General features: G+C 39.9%; 1 protein-coding gene across 2 annotated transcripts in view; it reads left to right on the forward strand.

Annotated features, from left to right (window-relative positions):
• The window catches only part of crhr1 (corticotropin releasing hormone receptor 1), a 31,885-nt gene extending 17,581 nt beyond the window's left edge, over positions 1-14,304 (forward strand). The window contains exons 6-15 of one of the 2 annotated variants that reach the window (XM_026369151.1): positions 3,619-3,725; positions 5,174-5,294; positions 5,809-5,962; positions 6,048-6,108; positions 6,207-6,279; positions 6,369-6,454; positions 7,073-7,211; positions 9,599-9,640; positions 9,758-9,859; positions 12,806-14,304. In XM_026369151.1, coding sequence (XP_026224936.1) covers positions 3,619-3,725; positions 5,174-5,294; positions 5,809-5,962; positions 6,048-6,108; positions 6,207-6,279; positions 6,369-6,454; positions 7,073-7,211; positions 9,599-9,640; positions 9,758-9,859; positions 12,806-12,838 — 918 coding nt within the window. In that variant the 3' untranslated portion in view covers positions 12,839-14,304. Of the gene's footprint in view, positions 1-3,618; positions 3,726-5,173; positions 5,295-5,808; positions 5,963-6,047; positions 6,109-6,206; positions 6,280-6,368; positions 6,455-7,072; positions 7,212-9,598; positions 9,641-9,757; positions 12,416-12,805 lie in introns of those variants that run through there. The other variant, XM_026369097.1, reaches the window with a different exon arrangement.
• The last annotated feature ends 863 nt before the right edge of the window (positions 14,305-15,167 follow it).

Raw genomic sequence — 15,167 nt, forward strand, 5'->3', positions numbered from 1 at the left:
CAATTTACAACAGAAGTTATCTCAAGGCACTTTACAGTGTTTAAGGTTTAAGACCTTACAGAAAATATTTATACAAAAAATGATAGAGAAAACCCAACAATCCCATTTGAGCAAGCTTTAGGCAACAGTGGAGAGGAAGAAACCTCCAGCAGAACCAGGCTCATAGTGGGCGGCCATCTGCCTCGACCGGTTGGGGTGAGTGGAAAGAGAAGAGAGAAAAGAACAGCAGGCAATAAAGACAACATCAAGCATCAAGGACATTGGGCAGATGAACTGGATTCTGGAGATGTACAGCTCCAAGCCGAGGATACCTGCAGAAAAGTACAGAGAGAGGGAGACGGAGAGGAGGAAACACAACTAAAAGAGAAAGAAGACACAAAGTTAATGACATGCAATGGTGGCATTTGCATTGATACAGGAGAAAGGAGAGAGGAGAGGAGCTCAGTTTATCAGTAGAGGTCCCCCAGCAGACTAAGCTATATCAGCATAACTAAGAGATGGTTCAGAGTCACCGGATCCATCTCTAACTATAAGCTTTATAAAAAAAGAAAGTTTTAAGTCTGGTCTTAAATGTAGAGAGGGTGTCTGCCTCCAGAACCTGAACTGGGAGCTGGTTCCACAGGAGAGGGGCTTGATAGCTAAAGGCTCTGCCTCCCATTCTACATTTGGAAACTCTAGGAACCACAAGTAAACCTGCAGTCTGAGAACGGAGAGTTCTGCTTGGAAGATATGGAACTATGAGGTCCTTAAGATAAGATGGAGCCTGATTATTAAGGGATTTATAAGTGAGGAGAAGAATTTTAAATTCATTTCTGGATTTAACAGGGAGCCAATGGAGAGAAGCCAACATTGGAGAAAGATGATCTCTCTTGCTAATTCCAGTCAGAACTCTGGCTGAAGCATTTTGGATAAACTGGAGGCTCTTTAATGAGTTATTGGGACATCCCATTAATAAGGAATTACAATAGTCCAGTGTGGAAGTAACAAATGCATGGACTAGTTTTTCAGCATCACTTTGGGACAGGATGCTCCTAATTTTAGCAATGTTTCTTAGGTGAAAAAAGGCAGTTCTAGAGATTTCTTTGATGTATGAAGTGAAGGAGATATCCTGATCAAAGATAACTCCGAGATTTCTTACAGTATTACTTGAAGCCAGAACTAAGTCATCAATGGTGAGAATGTGTTTAGACATAGTGTCTCTGAGATTTTTAGGCCCAAACAGTAAAACCTCTGTCTTGTCTGGATTTAGGAGAAGGAAATTGGAGGACATCCAGGTCTTTATGTCTTTTAAGCATTCTTGAAGTTTGACTAATTGATTAGTTTCTCCTGGTTTCATAGATAAATATAACTGGGTATCATCTGCATAACAATGGAAATTTATAGAGTGTTTCCTAATAATATTGCCTAAAGGGGACATATATAAAGTGAAAATAATCGGTCCAAGCACAGATCCCTGTGGAACTCCATAGCTGACTTTGCTGTGCATGGAAGACTCATCATTAACATGTACAAACTGAAATCTATCCGATAGATACGATTTAAACCACTCTAGTGCTGTTCCTTTGATTCCAATGACATGTTCCAGTCTGTGTAGTAAAATGTTGTGATCTATAGTGTCGAATGCAGCACTAAGATCTAACATGACGAGTATAGAGAGTAGACCATTGTCTGATGCCAATAGAAGATCATTAGTAACCTTTACCAGTGCTGTTTCTGTACTATGATGTACTCTAAATCCTGACTGGAAATCTTTATACAAGTTATTGCTACGCAGGTGGTCGTACAATTGCTTAGAAACTATCTTTTCAAGGATTTTAGAGATAAAGGGCAGATTGGATATTGGTCTATAATTCGCTAAGACCCCTGAGTCCAGAGTAGCTTTTTGAGTAGGGGCTTGACTACAGCAACCTTAAAAGCCTGTGGTACGTAGCCTATTTGTAAAGACAGATTGATCTGATCTAATATGGACGTGCTGATCAAAGGTAAGACATCCTTGAGGAGTCTAGTCGGGATGGGATCTAAGAGACATGTTGATGGTTTAGAGGAATTAATTACTGAAATTAATTCAGAATGATCTGCGGGGAGGAAGCGGTCTAAGTACGAGCGTGGATCTAGAGTTGTTGTACAATCCATGCTATATGCAGGGAGGATCTGATCAATTTTTTCTCTAATAGTTATGATTTTATTTGTAAAGAAATTCATGAAGTCATTGCTGCTGAGAGTTGAGGGAATACTAGGGTCAACCGAGCTATGACTCTTTGTCAGCCTGGCTACAGTGCTGAAAAGAAACCTAGGGTTGTTCTTATTTGCCTCTATTAATGAGGAGTAATATGAAGTTCTAGCTTTACGCAGGGCTTTTTTATATATTATTAAATCTTTCCAGGCTAGGCAATATTCATCTAAATTGGTGGAACGCCACCTCCTTTCCAACTTACGTGATTTCTGTTTTAAGCTAGGGATTTGTGAATTGTACCATGCCATCACTTCCGGTCTCCACCCAGACCCCCCCCCCCCCCCCCCCCCCATGTCATCTCCTCCCATCTAGTGACTGTTGAATTCATTGATTTACAGTTCTGTTTCTAAAAATAAAGATTGACTACTCCGTCCTGTCCTGTCTAATCTCTGGCCATGGAGTCCTTCCTCCAGCTCGTGACACTAGCAGCTGCAGCTCCACCTGTTGTTGTGTCAAACAGCAGGAAAACTTGTTATACTTGTTGCTTTTTCTCTCATTTCTGATAAAAATATTTCATTTGATTATATTTAAGTGGACTTATTCTTCCCCTTTGGTTCAGGTATGAACAATATGTTCCATTTGAAGGACATACATATGACCAGATGTGATTAGATACTGGTTTTCTCCTTCCTGTCTGTATTTGCAGAACAACAAAACATAAATGGTGAGACACAAATTATATATATATATATATATATAATATAATAATAATAATAATAATAATAATAATAATAATAATAATAATAATAATAATAATAATAACAACAACTAGGTATATCTCCATTTTAAATATTAATGCACCAACTAGAGAGAAGTCTTTAAGGGAGAATTAACCAGCTGTATTTCTATTGAATTTATACTGGTTTTCTCTTGTGGAATCACAGGGTCTGTATGTGTCTTGGTGATGTCATGTGATGTTGCAGAAAACGGTTCGAAAAATCAGAAGGAGAACAGGAGCAGTGTGAGGAGACACCAGACCAGTGGAGTTCCGAATAGTGTCATTCAGGAACTGTACGTCTGGCTGGCCCTGTCCTGTGTGTTCCATAATATTTTGGCTACTTTACCTTTTTCATTTTACAATAATTATCCAACCAATAAGCATTCTGATTCCGATTAAGGCAGCAGGTATCATATATCCTCTGGCTGTATCAGAACTCTACCACACATTAAATTTGACTTTATTTGTCCTTAAAAAATGATTGGGGGAAAAAAATGATTGAAATATCCAAATATGAGTAAAAGACAGAATATTAATATGGTACAATTTTAGAAATATGTCTGAGTTGGCTTTGAGAATTGAAACAGGCCAAGTGTAAAAATTAAGCAGACTAACTGCTGAATTTTGTCTGCGTCTTTTCTGTTATTTTTATGTTTCCTGTGTTCAGAGGAAGAGTAAAGTTCACTATCAGGTCGCTGTGATCATCAATTACCTCGGTCACTGCATCTCTCTGGGAGCTCTGCTGCTTGCCTTCACTCTCTTCATGAGACTCAGGTAACATGTTTGTCTTTCCACCTGTCTCTCCATCTAAACACAGTCATTTTCTGGTACAGTCTGTTATTTTCACCCATTTGATACAGATGACAATGATGCTAATCATACTGTTAGCATCATACTGTTTAACTATATAGCACCAAATCACAACAGAAGTCATCTCAAGGCTCTTTACAGTGTTTATTACTTTACAAAACATAACTGTATACAGAATTGTATAGAAAACCTAACAACTCCACTTGAGCAGCACCAGGAGACAGTGGAGATGAGAAACTCCCTTTAGAGGAAGAAACCTCCACCTTGCTCAGGGTGGGTGGCCATCTGCCCCAACCGGTAGGGGTGAGTGGTAACAGGAGAGAGAAAGGAACAGCAGGCAACAAAAAACAACAAGTAGCAAAAACACTGAACAGGTCCAGTAGGACCAGTAACTGGACTCTGAAGATATACAATCTCAAGAAAAAGTATGTAAACCTTTTTGAATTTCTTGGTTTTGGTTTTTTCATGGTTTGATCTGATCTTCATTTAAGTCGAGTATTAAAAAAATAATTTGCCTAAAGTAATAAAAAATCTGATCTTGCATGTCTTGCATATGTTTGCCAAAGAGCACATTGGCACTCTATAGTTCATAGAAACTATATTGAACTATTTGAAAAGAACACACAGCACTTCTTTTTGCATAAAGAGGTCACAGCATATCATTGTGAAAAGATCATCCCAACTGTAAAGTTTGGTAGATGAAACGTGACATGGGCCTTCTTTGCTGCATCAGGGCCTGGCCAGCTTGCAGTGACTAGGGGGAAGAGGAATTCCCAAGTGTATCAAAGAATTCTTCAGCATATTGTGAGGATGTCTGTACGTTAGCTGAAACTGACATTGGGTGATGCTACAGGACAAGGAACGAAAACGCAGAGTAGGCTTTTTGAGTAGAGGAGTAGAGGTTTGACTGCAGTAACCTAAAAGCCTGTGGTACGCAACCTATGTACAGATAGGTAGATAGATGTACAGTTTGATCTGATCTAGTATGGACATGCTGATCAAAGGTTAAACATCTTTGAGCAGTCTAGTTGGGATGGGGTCTAAGTGACATGTTGATGGTTTAGATGAATTAATTATTAAAAAAAAAAAAAAAAAGATAATTGACTTAGTGTTGGTGAAGATTTTCTGTCATCCAGGTGAAGTTAAGTCATGGCAACTGGACTTCCCTCTTATTAGGTCAAAACATTTAACTACAAATAGCTTTTTCGGGCTGAAGGTAGTTAATTAGAGCCCACATATTTATGCTCCAGGTTTGGTTTTACTGCACCTATTGTCTGTATAGGCTCATTAGGTCAAACATTAAATCGTAGGTTGTAAAACATGTAATAGTCACACCACTGCCAACCCCTCCAACTTCCAGGTGTTATCTGGATGTCACTTATGTCTAGCCTATATGTTATCCATGTGAACAGGAGCATCCGCTGCCTGAGGAACATCATCCACTGGAACCTGATCTCAGCATTCATACTGAGAAACGCCACCTGGTTCATCGTCCAGTTAACCATGAACCCTGCTGTTACCGAGAGCAACCAGGTAACTCGCACTCACTGTTCTTTTCATACTCTGTGTCAATTAATGGTGCTTTACATTCCCATACATCCCATCCCATCTAGTTAGTCAATATTGAATAATCAATATTGTAAAATCAAATGTTTTCGAAGTACACAGTAAGCTTTACAATCCTCTCCGCAACAGCACCTTTTGTCCTTTGATCTTCATTTTATTAGAAGAATGAAATGAAGAATTAGATAGGGACCCCCCACACACACACAAATATAAAGGATCTTTAACAGGAAACAGAGAAAGAAACCTCAAGACAAACTGATGCATTGTCAACAACTCACAATTTGTTCCAGAAACAAAGGCTGCGATAGATAGATAGATAGATACTTCATTGATCCCCAAGGGAAAATGTTGGTGTTGCAGCAGCCATTACACACAAAAACATTTGAACATTGAGTAACATAATCTAAAAAGGCAACAAAATGTAAAACTACAATAGTTGAAACACCATGACATCACAGTGACACCTCTCCCCACTCCCCAGGTGTGGTGCAGGTTGGTGACTGCAGCCTACAACTATTTCCATGTGACCAACTTCTTCTGGATGTTTGGTGAAGGTTGTTACCTGCACACAGCCGTCGTCCTCACCTACTCCACTGACAAGCTCCGCAAGTGGATGTTTATCTGCATTGGCTGGGGTCAGCAATACCTGTCTGTCTGCAGAGACACATGTGTCTGTCAGTTTCACCTGTCTGCCTGCTTTACATGAGTGTCTGTTTGCAGGTATACCTTTTCCAATTATCGTGGCCTGGGCCTTAGGGAAACTTTACTATGACAATGAGAAGTAAGTCTGTTCTTGTCTCACTGAAATAAAATAAAATATGTTTCTGCATAGAGATCATGGAGGAGCAGTCTGATTAATGGGTGTCTTTTGATTGCCAGGTGCTGGTTTGGAAAGAGGGCAGGCGTTTATACAGACTACATATATCAAGGCCCTATGATCCTGGTTCTGCTGGTAGGAACACAGCTACTCCACTTTAAATACAGTCACTGCATGGAGGATTGTGTCAGGAAACATAACCCCTCCGTATAAACTCTCCTCAGATAAACTTTGTCTTCTTGTTTAACATCGTCCGGATCCTGATGACCAAACTGAGGGCATCCACTACCTCAGAGACCATCCAGTACAGGTATAATCCCTTACCCTAACATGGGAGAGCAGGTGGTCAACTGGTCTCAGATCACAAGAACAACATTTGAATGTGAACATGTTGGAGTGTTAATGGAGATCTGCAGGGTTAGGGTTAGGGTTAGGATTTTGTGCAGCTGCAATGATGTTAAGCAATAACAGTTGTTTCATATTCATCTTTATATAGCTCACCCAAATGCCTTCAGTGTACAGCAAATATAAATTGTAGATGTAAGCCAGTGGCATCGGGTTCATAAGAAAAGAAGAGCTACTTTCACAATGTTAAAAAATATGAAAAAGAAAAAGAATGAAACAATTTGTGTAACAGCTGAACAGGAACAGCGTCAACCTCCAGAGCATGAACCAGTGTGTAGTTTACTTATCTGGTCAAGCCAGATTTTTTGGTGTGCACACAGGTCCCCAAGGATCTGGCAGATGACATATATGCAGAATTTGGTGGACATATAGACATAGAAAGTCTTAATTTCCCTGTACACATCAGTCTGAGTCATTGAGTAGGCAATAGTTCAGCATTCAGTAAGCTCCGAGTGTTTCCATACCAGCTTTATCTAATTTTTACCATAACTGTTTTTTACAGTTTCTGTTGTTGTGTTTGCAGGAAGGCAGTGAAGGCAACTCTGGTGCTGCTACCTCTGTTGGGAATCACCTATATGTTGTTCTTTGTGAATCCTGGAGGAGAAGACGAGGTTGCTCAAATTGTCTTTATCTACTTCAACTCCATCCTCGAGTCATTTCAGGTGCACCTCCTCATTATTTTTTCACTTTTACAGTCAACACAGCATCAAGTAACATCAACTCCTCACCCAATCTGTATTAATTAAAGAAACAATCTGACACCCCGCATTTGAAAGTGGTAATACAGTCCAAATTCAAAATACTGGACAGCATTGTTTTGTCCCACCCCTCCTCTCCATACTCCAAGCTCATGGGCCAGGTAGAGGATGATGAAATAAGCAAAACATTAAACTTTCACAATGACAAACAACAATTATACTAAACTGTATTTTAAGTTGCCTCTAACATATTTTTCAATTTAGTTCAATTCAATTTTATTTGTATAGCACCAAATCAAAATGCACTTTACAGTGTTTAAGGTTTAAGACCTTACAGAGTATAATTGTATAGACAATCACATAGAAAACCCACCAATCCCAATGAGCATGCTATTTCCTGGAGAGGAAACAACTCCCTTTAGAGGAAGAAACCTCCAGCATATCCAGGATCAGGGTGGGCGGCTATCTGCCTCAATCAGTTGGGTGAGTGGAAAGAGAAGAGAGAAAAAAACAGCAGGTAACAAAAAACAACAAACAGCAGAAACATTGGGCAGGTCAACTGGATCCTGGAGATAAACAGCTCCAAGGCTGAGGATACCTGCAGAAAAGAACAGAGACAGGGAGACAGAGAGGAGGAAACACAACTACAGGAGAGAGAAGACACAAAGTTAATGACATGAAATGGTAGAATTTGAATGGATAGAGGAGAAAGGAGAGAGGAGAGGAGCTCAGTGTATCAGTAGAGGTCCCCCAGCAGACTAACCTATAGCAGCAGCCCTAAGAGATGGTTCAGAGTCACTTGATCCATTTCTAACTATAAGCTTTATAAAAAAAAAAAGAAAATTTTAAGTCTAGTCTTAAATGTAGAGAGAGTGTCTGCCTTCAGAATCTGAACTGCCTTCCATTCTACATCTGGAAACTCTAGGAACCACAAGTAAACCTGTTTAGACCTGACAACGGAGAGTTCTGCTGGAAAAATATGGAACTATGAGGTCTTTAAGAAAAGATAGAGCTTGATTATGAAGTGCTTTATGTGTAAGGAGAAGTGTTTTAAACTCTATTCTGGATTTTATAGGGAGCCAATGGAGAGAAGCTAACATATGAGAAATATGGTCTCTCTTGCTAAAGCCAGTCAGAACTATGGCTGCAGCGTTTTGGATTAACTGGAGGCTCTTTAAAGAGTTATTGGGACATCCTATTACAAACAAACCAGGGCCTGATAGGACAGAGCAAGATTAGGACCCAACCAGACTCAGGTCCATGGTTGTGTCTCGATTCTTTAGAACCCTTCCAGGAAACACCACATCACTGTGGTGGAGGGCTTTGGGGGTCCTGGTAATACTTGGAGCTGTGTTCTAAAGGGCATAAAGACCCGGTAGGAGTCCTGAAGGCAAAAGTGGTTCCAGGGGAGGGACCAGACTGACAACAATTCATTTGACCCTGGTGAAAATTACATCTTGTGTGGACAACAGAAATCGAGGCTGCCTCCAGGTGCCAGAGTTGGGAGTCTCATGGCGCTGCCAACCTGTTGGCTCACCACCTTCCAGGAGAGGCAGTGAAGGACATAGGTGTGCTTATCCATCCATATCCTTGACTAGGAAAATCAAACATGTTGGGGAGAGGGCCAGAACTGTTGCCCGAGGTGGCGCAGTCCGAGCTAGATATAGTTGATATGGCATCCACATAAAATAAAACACCAGTTCTGGATCAGAGCCCATCCCCTCCACTCTCCTTCAGACAACTGTAACACACAAATCTCCGTTCTTGGTCCTCTACTCTTTTCCATTCATGCTACATCCCTAGCCAGTGACCAAAGAATGATATCTTTAAGTGGCCAAAATGAGTTTCTTCTATATGTTGACCAGCCTTAGAGATAAGATACCAAGTTCAGACATCCTGAAGGGGCTCATTGTAGAACCACTGCTCTTACATGTTGAAAGGAGTTACTTGAGGTAGTGCAGGCATCTGACTAGGATGTCTCTGGGGTAGCTTCGCTTAGAGGTATACTAGGCACATCCAACTAGTAGGAAACCATGGGGAAGATCCAGCAGACTCTTGACGGATTACATATCTCATCTGGCCAGGGAATGTCTTGGGATCCCCAGGAGATGCTGGAAAATGTGGCTAGGGGAGGGAATACTGAACTACCTTGCTAAACCTTCTACCACTGCAAGCAAACCAGATAAAAAGCAGAATGTAAGAATGGATGCAGGAAGACCTCATGTTTAGACAAGCAACATGATTATCATTGTTCTAGATAAATTACATTGGCTTGTTAGCAGTTGTTACTTCTAGTAGCAGACTTTTAGCACTACTAGCAGCTAAATATCATCCTCTCTCTGTGTCTGCAGGGATTTTTCGTCTCAGTTTTCTACTGTTTTCTCAATAGTGAGGTAAGTCATTGGCTTCATTTTGTTTGTCCCTTTATTATTGATCTGAATCAACAGATTGACATGGAAACACACTGTATATTTATCTGTCTGTCTACCTGTCTCTCTACCTGTGAGCAGGTGCGTTCTGCCATCAGGAAGAGGTGGATTCGTTGGCAGGACCGTCACTCCATCCGCAGCCGGGCAGTGCGCGTCACATCACTGCCCACCTCACCAAGCAGAGTATCCTTTCACAGCATCAAACAGTCCTCCAACCTTTGACCTCTGACAGACTCATTCAGTATAAATCTGGGATGTAATTGCACTCAGCCAATCGGAGGTCAGCGAATCAGGTTAGCTAATCGCAACGCAGGACACGGATTTGTGTAGCTAATCAAATTTCAATCTGTCAGGACCTTCTGCTTCCCTTGATGTGCTGAGCATTTAGCTGCTTTCATAGGGTCACTTGACCTGTCAGGCAGCTGGAAATGTTGTGTAATCAATACATTTATTTATTTATTGACTGTAATATTGTCATATTGATCACCAGCTTTCTCCTGTTGAATGTTTTTCTAAGAAACATTTTTAGTTTTTCTGCAGCTGAGCTTATCGACCTTTCTGAACCGAATAATAATAGTGAGAAATTTTTATTGGCTGGTTGTATTAAAAAAAACTGCATGTTCTTTAATTTGTACAAACATAAAATAGTTCCACATTAACCCAGTAGGTTCACCCTAAACACAAACTGAAAATGTGAATTTACTGTTGTAAAAGTGTCTGATTTTCAAGGAAAGATTAATCTTGAAGTTGTAATGCATAATTATAATACAAGTTAAATCTGGTTCCAAATGAAAACAAATCAAAAAGTATGATACTATAAAAAAGTGTTTGCACAAAGTTTTGTGTATTAGTAGATATGTTCTAAGTGTAATATGTTCTAGGGAATTATCGTACAACACATTTCCGAAAAGTTGGGAAAAGGATTGAAGTAGATTGGAAATGTGTAATCCTAAAAAACACCCCTGGTGTGACTAATGAGGTTAATTGGCAACAGATTACGATTGGGTATAAAAGCATCATCAGTAAAAGAGTTTTTCAGAAGTAAGGAGAGAGTGAGATGCTGTGTAAGCAAAAAGTGGGGATTTCATAATCTGTAACAATATGTTTTAAAGTATGTTGCTGTATCCACAAATGTAAATTAACTCTTTATCACCCCACAAGAAACTATATAAACAAAATCCAGGAACACTGCTGCATTTGACTTTAGATGGACTTAGGTGAAGTGTAAACTGCTCTGTGGCCTTATGAGTCAACATTTATTTTTGGAAATTTGGAGGAGGAAGCACATTTAGGCTCCAATAATACTGAGCAATATCTACAGCTTTTGCAGCAACATTTGCTGCCATCCAGACGCCAATTCTTCATTGTAAATTATTTCAGCAACACAAAACCAAACCGCAATCTGCACGTTACAACAGCATAGGTAGGCTGTAGTAGAGTCCAGGTGCTGTTTGCAGTCCATACCTGTCACCCACTAAAAACATTTGGTGCAAAAAATAAGACAAAGGAGGCTATTAACTGTTGAGCTGCTAAAATCCTACATCAAGCAAGAATCGGCAAAAAAGTTGATATCAAAACTGGTCTCCTCGGATCTCAAACACTTAGAGTGTCCCTGTCCCAACTTTTTGTAATGTGTTGCTGCATTCAAAACGATGAATTATTTATCTTCTCTGGAAAATGAATTGTCATTTTGCAGATTATAAAACTATTGGTGAACACATAAACTTTGTTGCTTTTGTACATTAATATTTGCACTTTCAATGAGATGGACTCTGTACAGGTTTAGAGTTGGATTTGACCAAAAGCTGTAATTTGTTCTTGTCGGGGGCTGGTTTAGGCTGGTCCTGATAGAGACCAGGGGCCGGTTTCACAAACACTTGGACTCTGGTTCAGTTTAAATTAAGTCCGCCCTAAGATCCACAACCTAATTTATTTGTTGCACAAATGTAAATGAAAACTTTATCACCCCACAAGAAACTATATAAACAAAATTCAGGAACACTGCTGCTTTTGATTTAAGATCAACTGAAGTGAGGTGGAAACTGCTCTGTGGCTATATGAGTCAACATTTAATTTTGGAAATTATGGATGCCCTGTTCTACAGGCTAGGAGGGGCATTCAACCTATTTTCACAACATAATTGAAAAGCCAGCATCCATATGACTGTGTGTAAGAGGAGGAAGCACATTTAGGCTCCAATAATATTGAGCAATATCTACAGCTTATGGAACATTTGCTGCCATCCAGACTAAACTGGACTAAACTAAGAGCAACATTTAGACTGGATTGAAATGTCTTTGTGAACCCGGAGCTCCAGTAGTACCAATAGTAACCACAGTTAATGTAGTAATTGTAGTATAGTTAGTTTGTAGGTAGTTTTAGATCTGTGTGGAGGAAAACACTCAGGATGAAATTACTTTATTACTGTGCCTGAAAATGTGTGATTATAAATGAGTTTCAAGTTTAAATCTGTGGCATTATTAGCTGGAAAAGACTGATACAGTGCTTATAAAAAAGTATTTACCGCCTTGGATGTTTCATTATTTTATTGACATTATAAATTACTCATGGTCAGACTTTGCCAAAAAAAAAATTCACATTATTACATTATAACATTATTGCGGATCATTATTACATTCGTATTAATGTCAAAGTGAAAACAAAGTCATGTAAATTAAAAAAATACATAAAGGGTGAAATCAGTGTTTGCATTAATATTCACCCACTTCAGGTCAATATTTAGTTAATGCACCTTTAACTGCAATCATAGCATGGAGTCTGTGTGGATAGGTCTCAATTAGGCTTGCGCATCTGGACACTGGAATTTTTTGCCATTTTTCTTTGCAAAAGTTGTGTGGGGATTGGGTGTGAACAGCCCTTTTCAAGTCCATCCACAAACTATCTATTAAATTGAGGCTGGGCTTTGACTCGGCCGCTCCAGAACATTCACCTTGTTGTCGGTAAACCATTTCTGTGTAGCTTTCGCTGTATGCTTTGGCTCATAGTCTTGCTGGAAAACTAATCTTCCCTCGAGAGATAGTTGTCTTGCCGACTGAATAAGATTGTCCTCCAGGATTATCCTGTAATTTGTTGCATTCATCTTACCCTCTACCTTAACAAGTATTCCAGTGCCGGGTGCCAAGAATCATCCACACAGCATGATGCTACCACCACCATGTTTCACAGTAGGGATGGTGTGTTTGTGGTGATGTGCAGGGTTTGGTGTGCACCAAACATAGTGTCTTGTCCAATGGCTAACAAACTCCATTTTGGTCTCATCACACTAATGTTGCTTTCACACCTACAGGATTTAGTTCCATTAAATCGGACTCAAGTTTGTTTTCTCTCTTAGTGCGGTTCGTTTTGTCCGGTGCGAACACGGTAATCGCACTCGAGTGCGCACCAAAACAACCGCACTGAGACTCCCAAAACGAGGTGGTCTCGATCCGCATCATCCAGCGAACTTTGGGTAGTTTGTAGATTTTCCTCTTTTTTGTTTGTCCACCAAAAACATGCTGTCTGATTAATGGAGGACAAACGTGGAGACGTGAGGAGGTGAAGTGTCTCACAGACACCAGGTCTGATGTAACGTAATAAACAATAATCAACGGGATCAAGGACCAACCTGCATTAACATATTATAGTTAAAAATAATCTCTCTCCTGTCACACAAACGTACAGTACTCCACAACCCTTCACCTTCTTCCTGTATTTACTTTTTATTTCCCGCTGCAGAAACGATCTGACCAATAAGCGGTGAGGACGTTTTCGCGTAGTTTGAAGTGACGTGTTTTGGTTCGTTTGGATTTTTTCGCGATGTGAAACGAAAACGAACCGAGGAGAAACTGCTACAATGTTACAAACTCATCAACTGATTTGGACCAAAGCAAACGAATTAAGGTGTGAAAGCGACCTAAAGAACCGTCTTCCACTTGACCATAGAGTCTTTCACATGCCTATTGGTGAACTCAAGTTGTGATTTAACATGTGTTTTCTTCAACAGTGGTGTTCTTTTGTCTTCATGTTGTAATGGTAGCCAGGAATACTGATTAAGCAGTGACTAAAACCTTTCAGACACAAGTTTCTTTATACTGCAATCACTTGAGACGTATTCACTGCACTCAGGTGATCCCCATTTCACTAATTGTGGCACTAGCACCAAATATCTGGACCTCTGTTGAATCATCACTCATTTTAAAGGGGGCGAATATTAATGCAAACACTGCTTTCACCTTATATATTTTTATTTAATTGACATTACTTTGTAGAAATCTGTTTTCACTTTGACATTAATGAGGTATTTTTCTCAATTTTTTTTGTCAAAGTCGCCAACTTTTATGGACCATGACTGATTTATAATGTCAATAAAAGGATGAAACATCCAAGGGGGTGAATATTTTCTATAGGCACTGTAAATTTCTGAATTAAACACAGGACTTTGGTGAATACAGAATTTATTCGAACTTCAGATTATAATGTTGGTGAAGATTCTAAGTCATCCAGGTGAAGTTATCTGGAAGTTTAGTCATGGCAACTGGATTTTGATTATAATTTGACAGGAGTGCTTGGTTTGTCCACCAGACACTTGAATACACGGCATTTAATGAATGAGGAGTTTATCCTAAACATCTGACCTTTCTGTATCTGTTGATATCCGGTCAATAATCAATAAATTTAACAACAGAACAAATATTGTTTTTCATCAGCTCTGTTGGAAACTTAAGAACTGTAGCAGAGAAGATAACTACAACTCCTAGGGTGCATTTTACTGACAAACAGCATTTGTTTTATGTTCTGGTTTTATGTGCTTTTTACAATTGACATTGTCAAAAAGCAGCTTTACACAAGCAAAGAAACTATGGAAGTTTACATGAACAGTGAATGTGTATGAATCATAATAAACAGATTGTCCCTGATGAGCAAGCCGAGGGCGACGGTGGCAAGGAAAAACTCCCTGAGAAGGCAACAGGAAGAAACCTTGAGAGGAACCAGACTCAACAGGGAACTCATCCTCATATGGGTGATCACATACTATGTATTAGGCAGCAGGCAGTCCAGTATAACAGTTAATGTCTATAAGCTATTGTGGAGTCCAGTTAGTTATTGTAGGCTCTGGTAGACTTGTTCAAGTGCTGGACTATTGAGCATTGAGTCGAGACCTGCGAGAAACAGCTTCCGACCTCCGCCGAGGCCAGGACCGACTTCGTGGTGGCATGTAACCAACCCCAGTAGCCACACGGGGCCATACATGGGATCCAAGCGACGAGATCTCCGACCAGAAAAGGGTGGAACGACGTGTAGCTCAAGAGAGAGACAGGAAAAGAGCGAGAGGGAGGGAGAAAGAGAGAACAGGAGAGGGGAGAGCATAAGAGGAGAGATAACAGTTAGGAATGATCACAGCCAGATAATGTATGAGGTGAATGTATGTTTAGTAAAGAGTGAGGAGTGCAGCAGGGACTCTGGCAGGACTAACTATGACAGCCTAACTTAA

This window comes from Anabas testudineus, chromosome 8 (assembly GCF_900324465.2).
Source record: "Anabas testudineus chromosome 8, fAnaTes1.2, whole genome shotgun sequence".
In the NCBI taxonomy this organism is placed as follows: domain Eukaryota; kingdom Metazoa; phylum Chordata; class Actinopteri; order Anabantiformes; family Anabantidae; genus Anabas; species Anabas testudineus.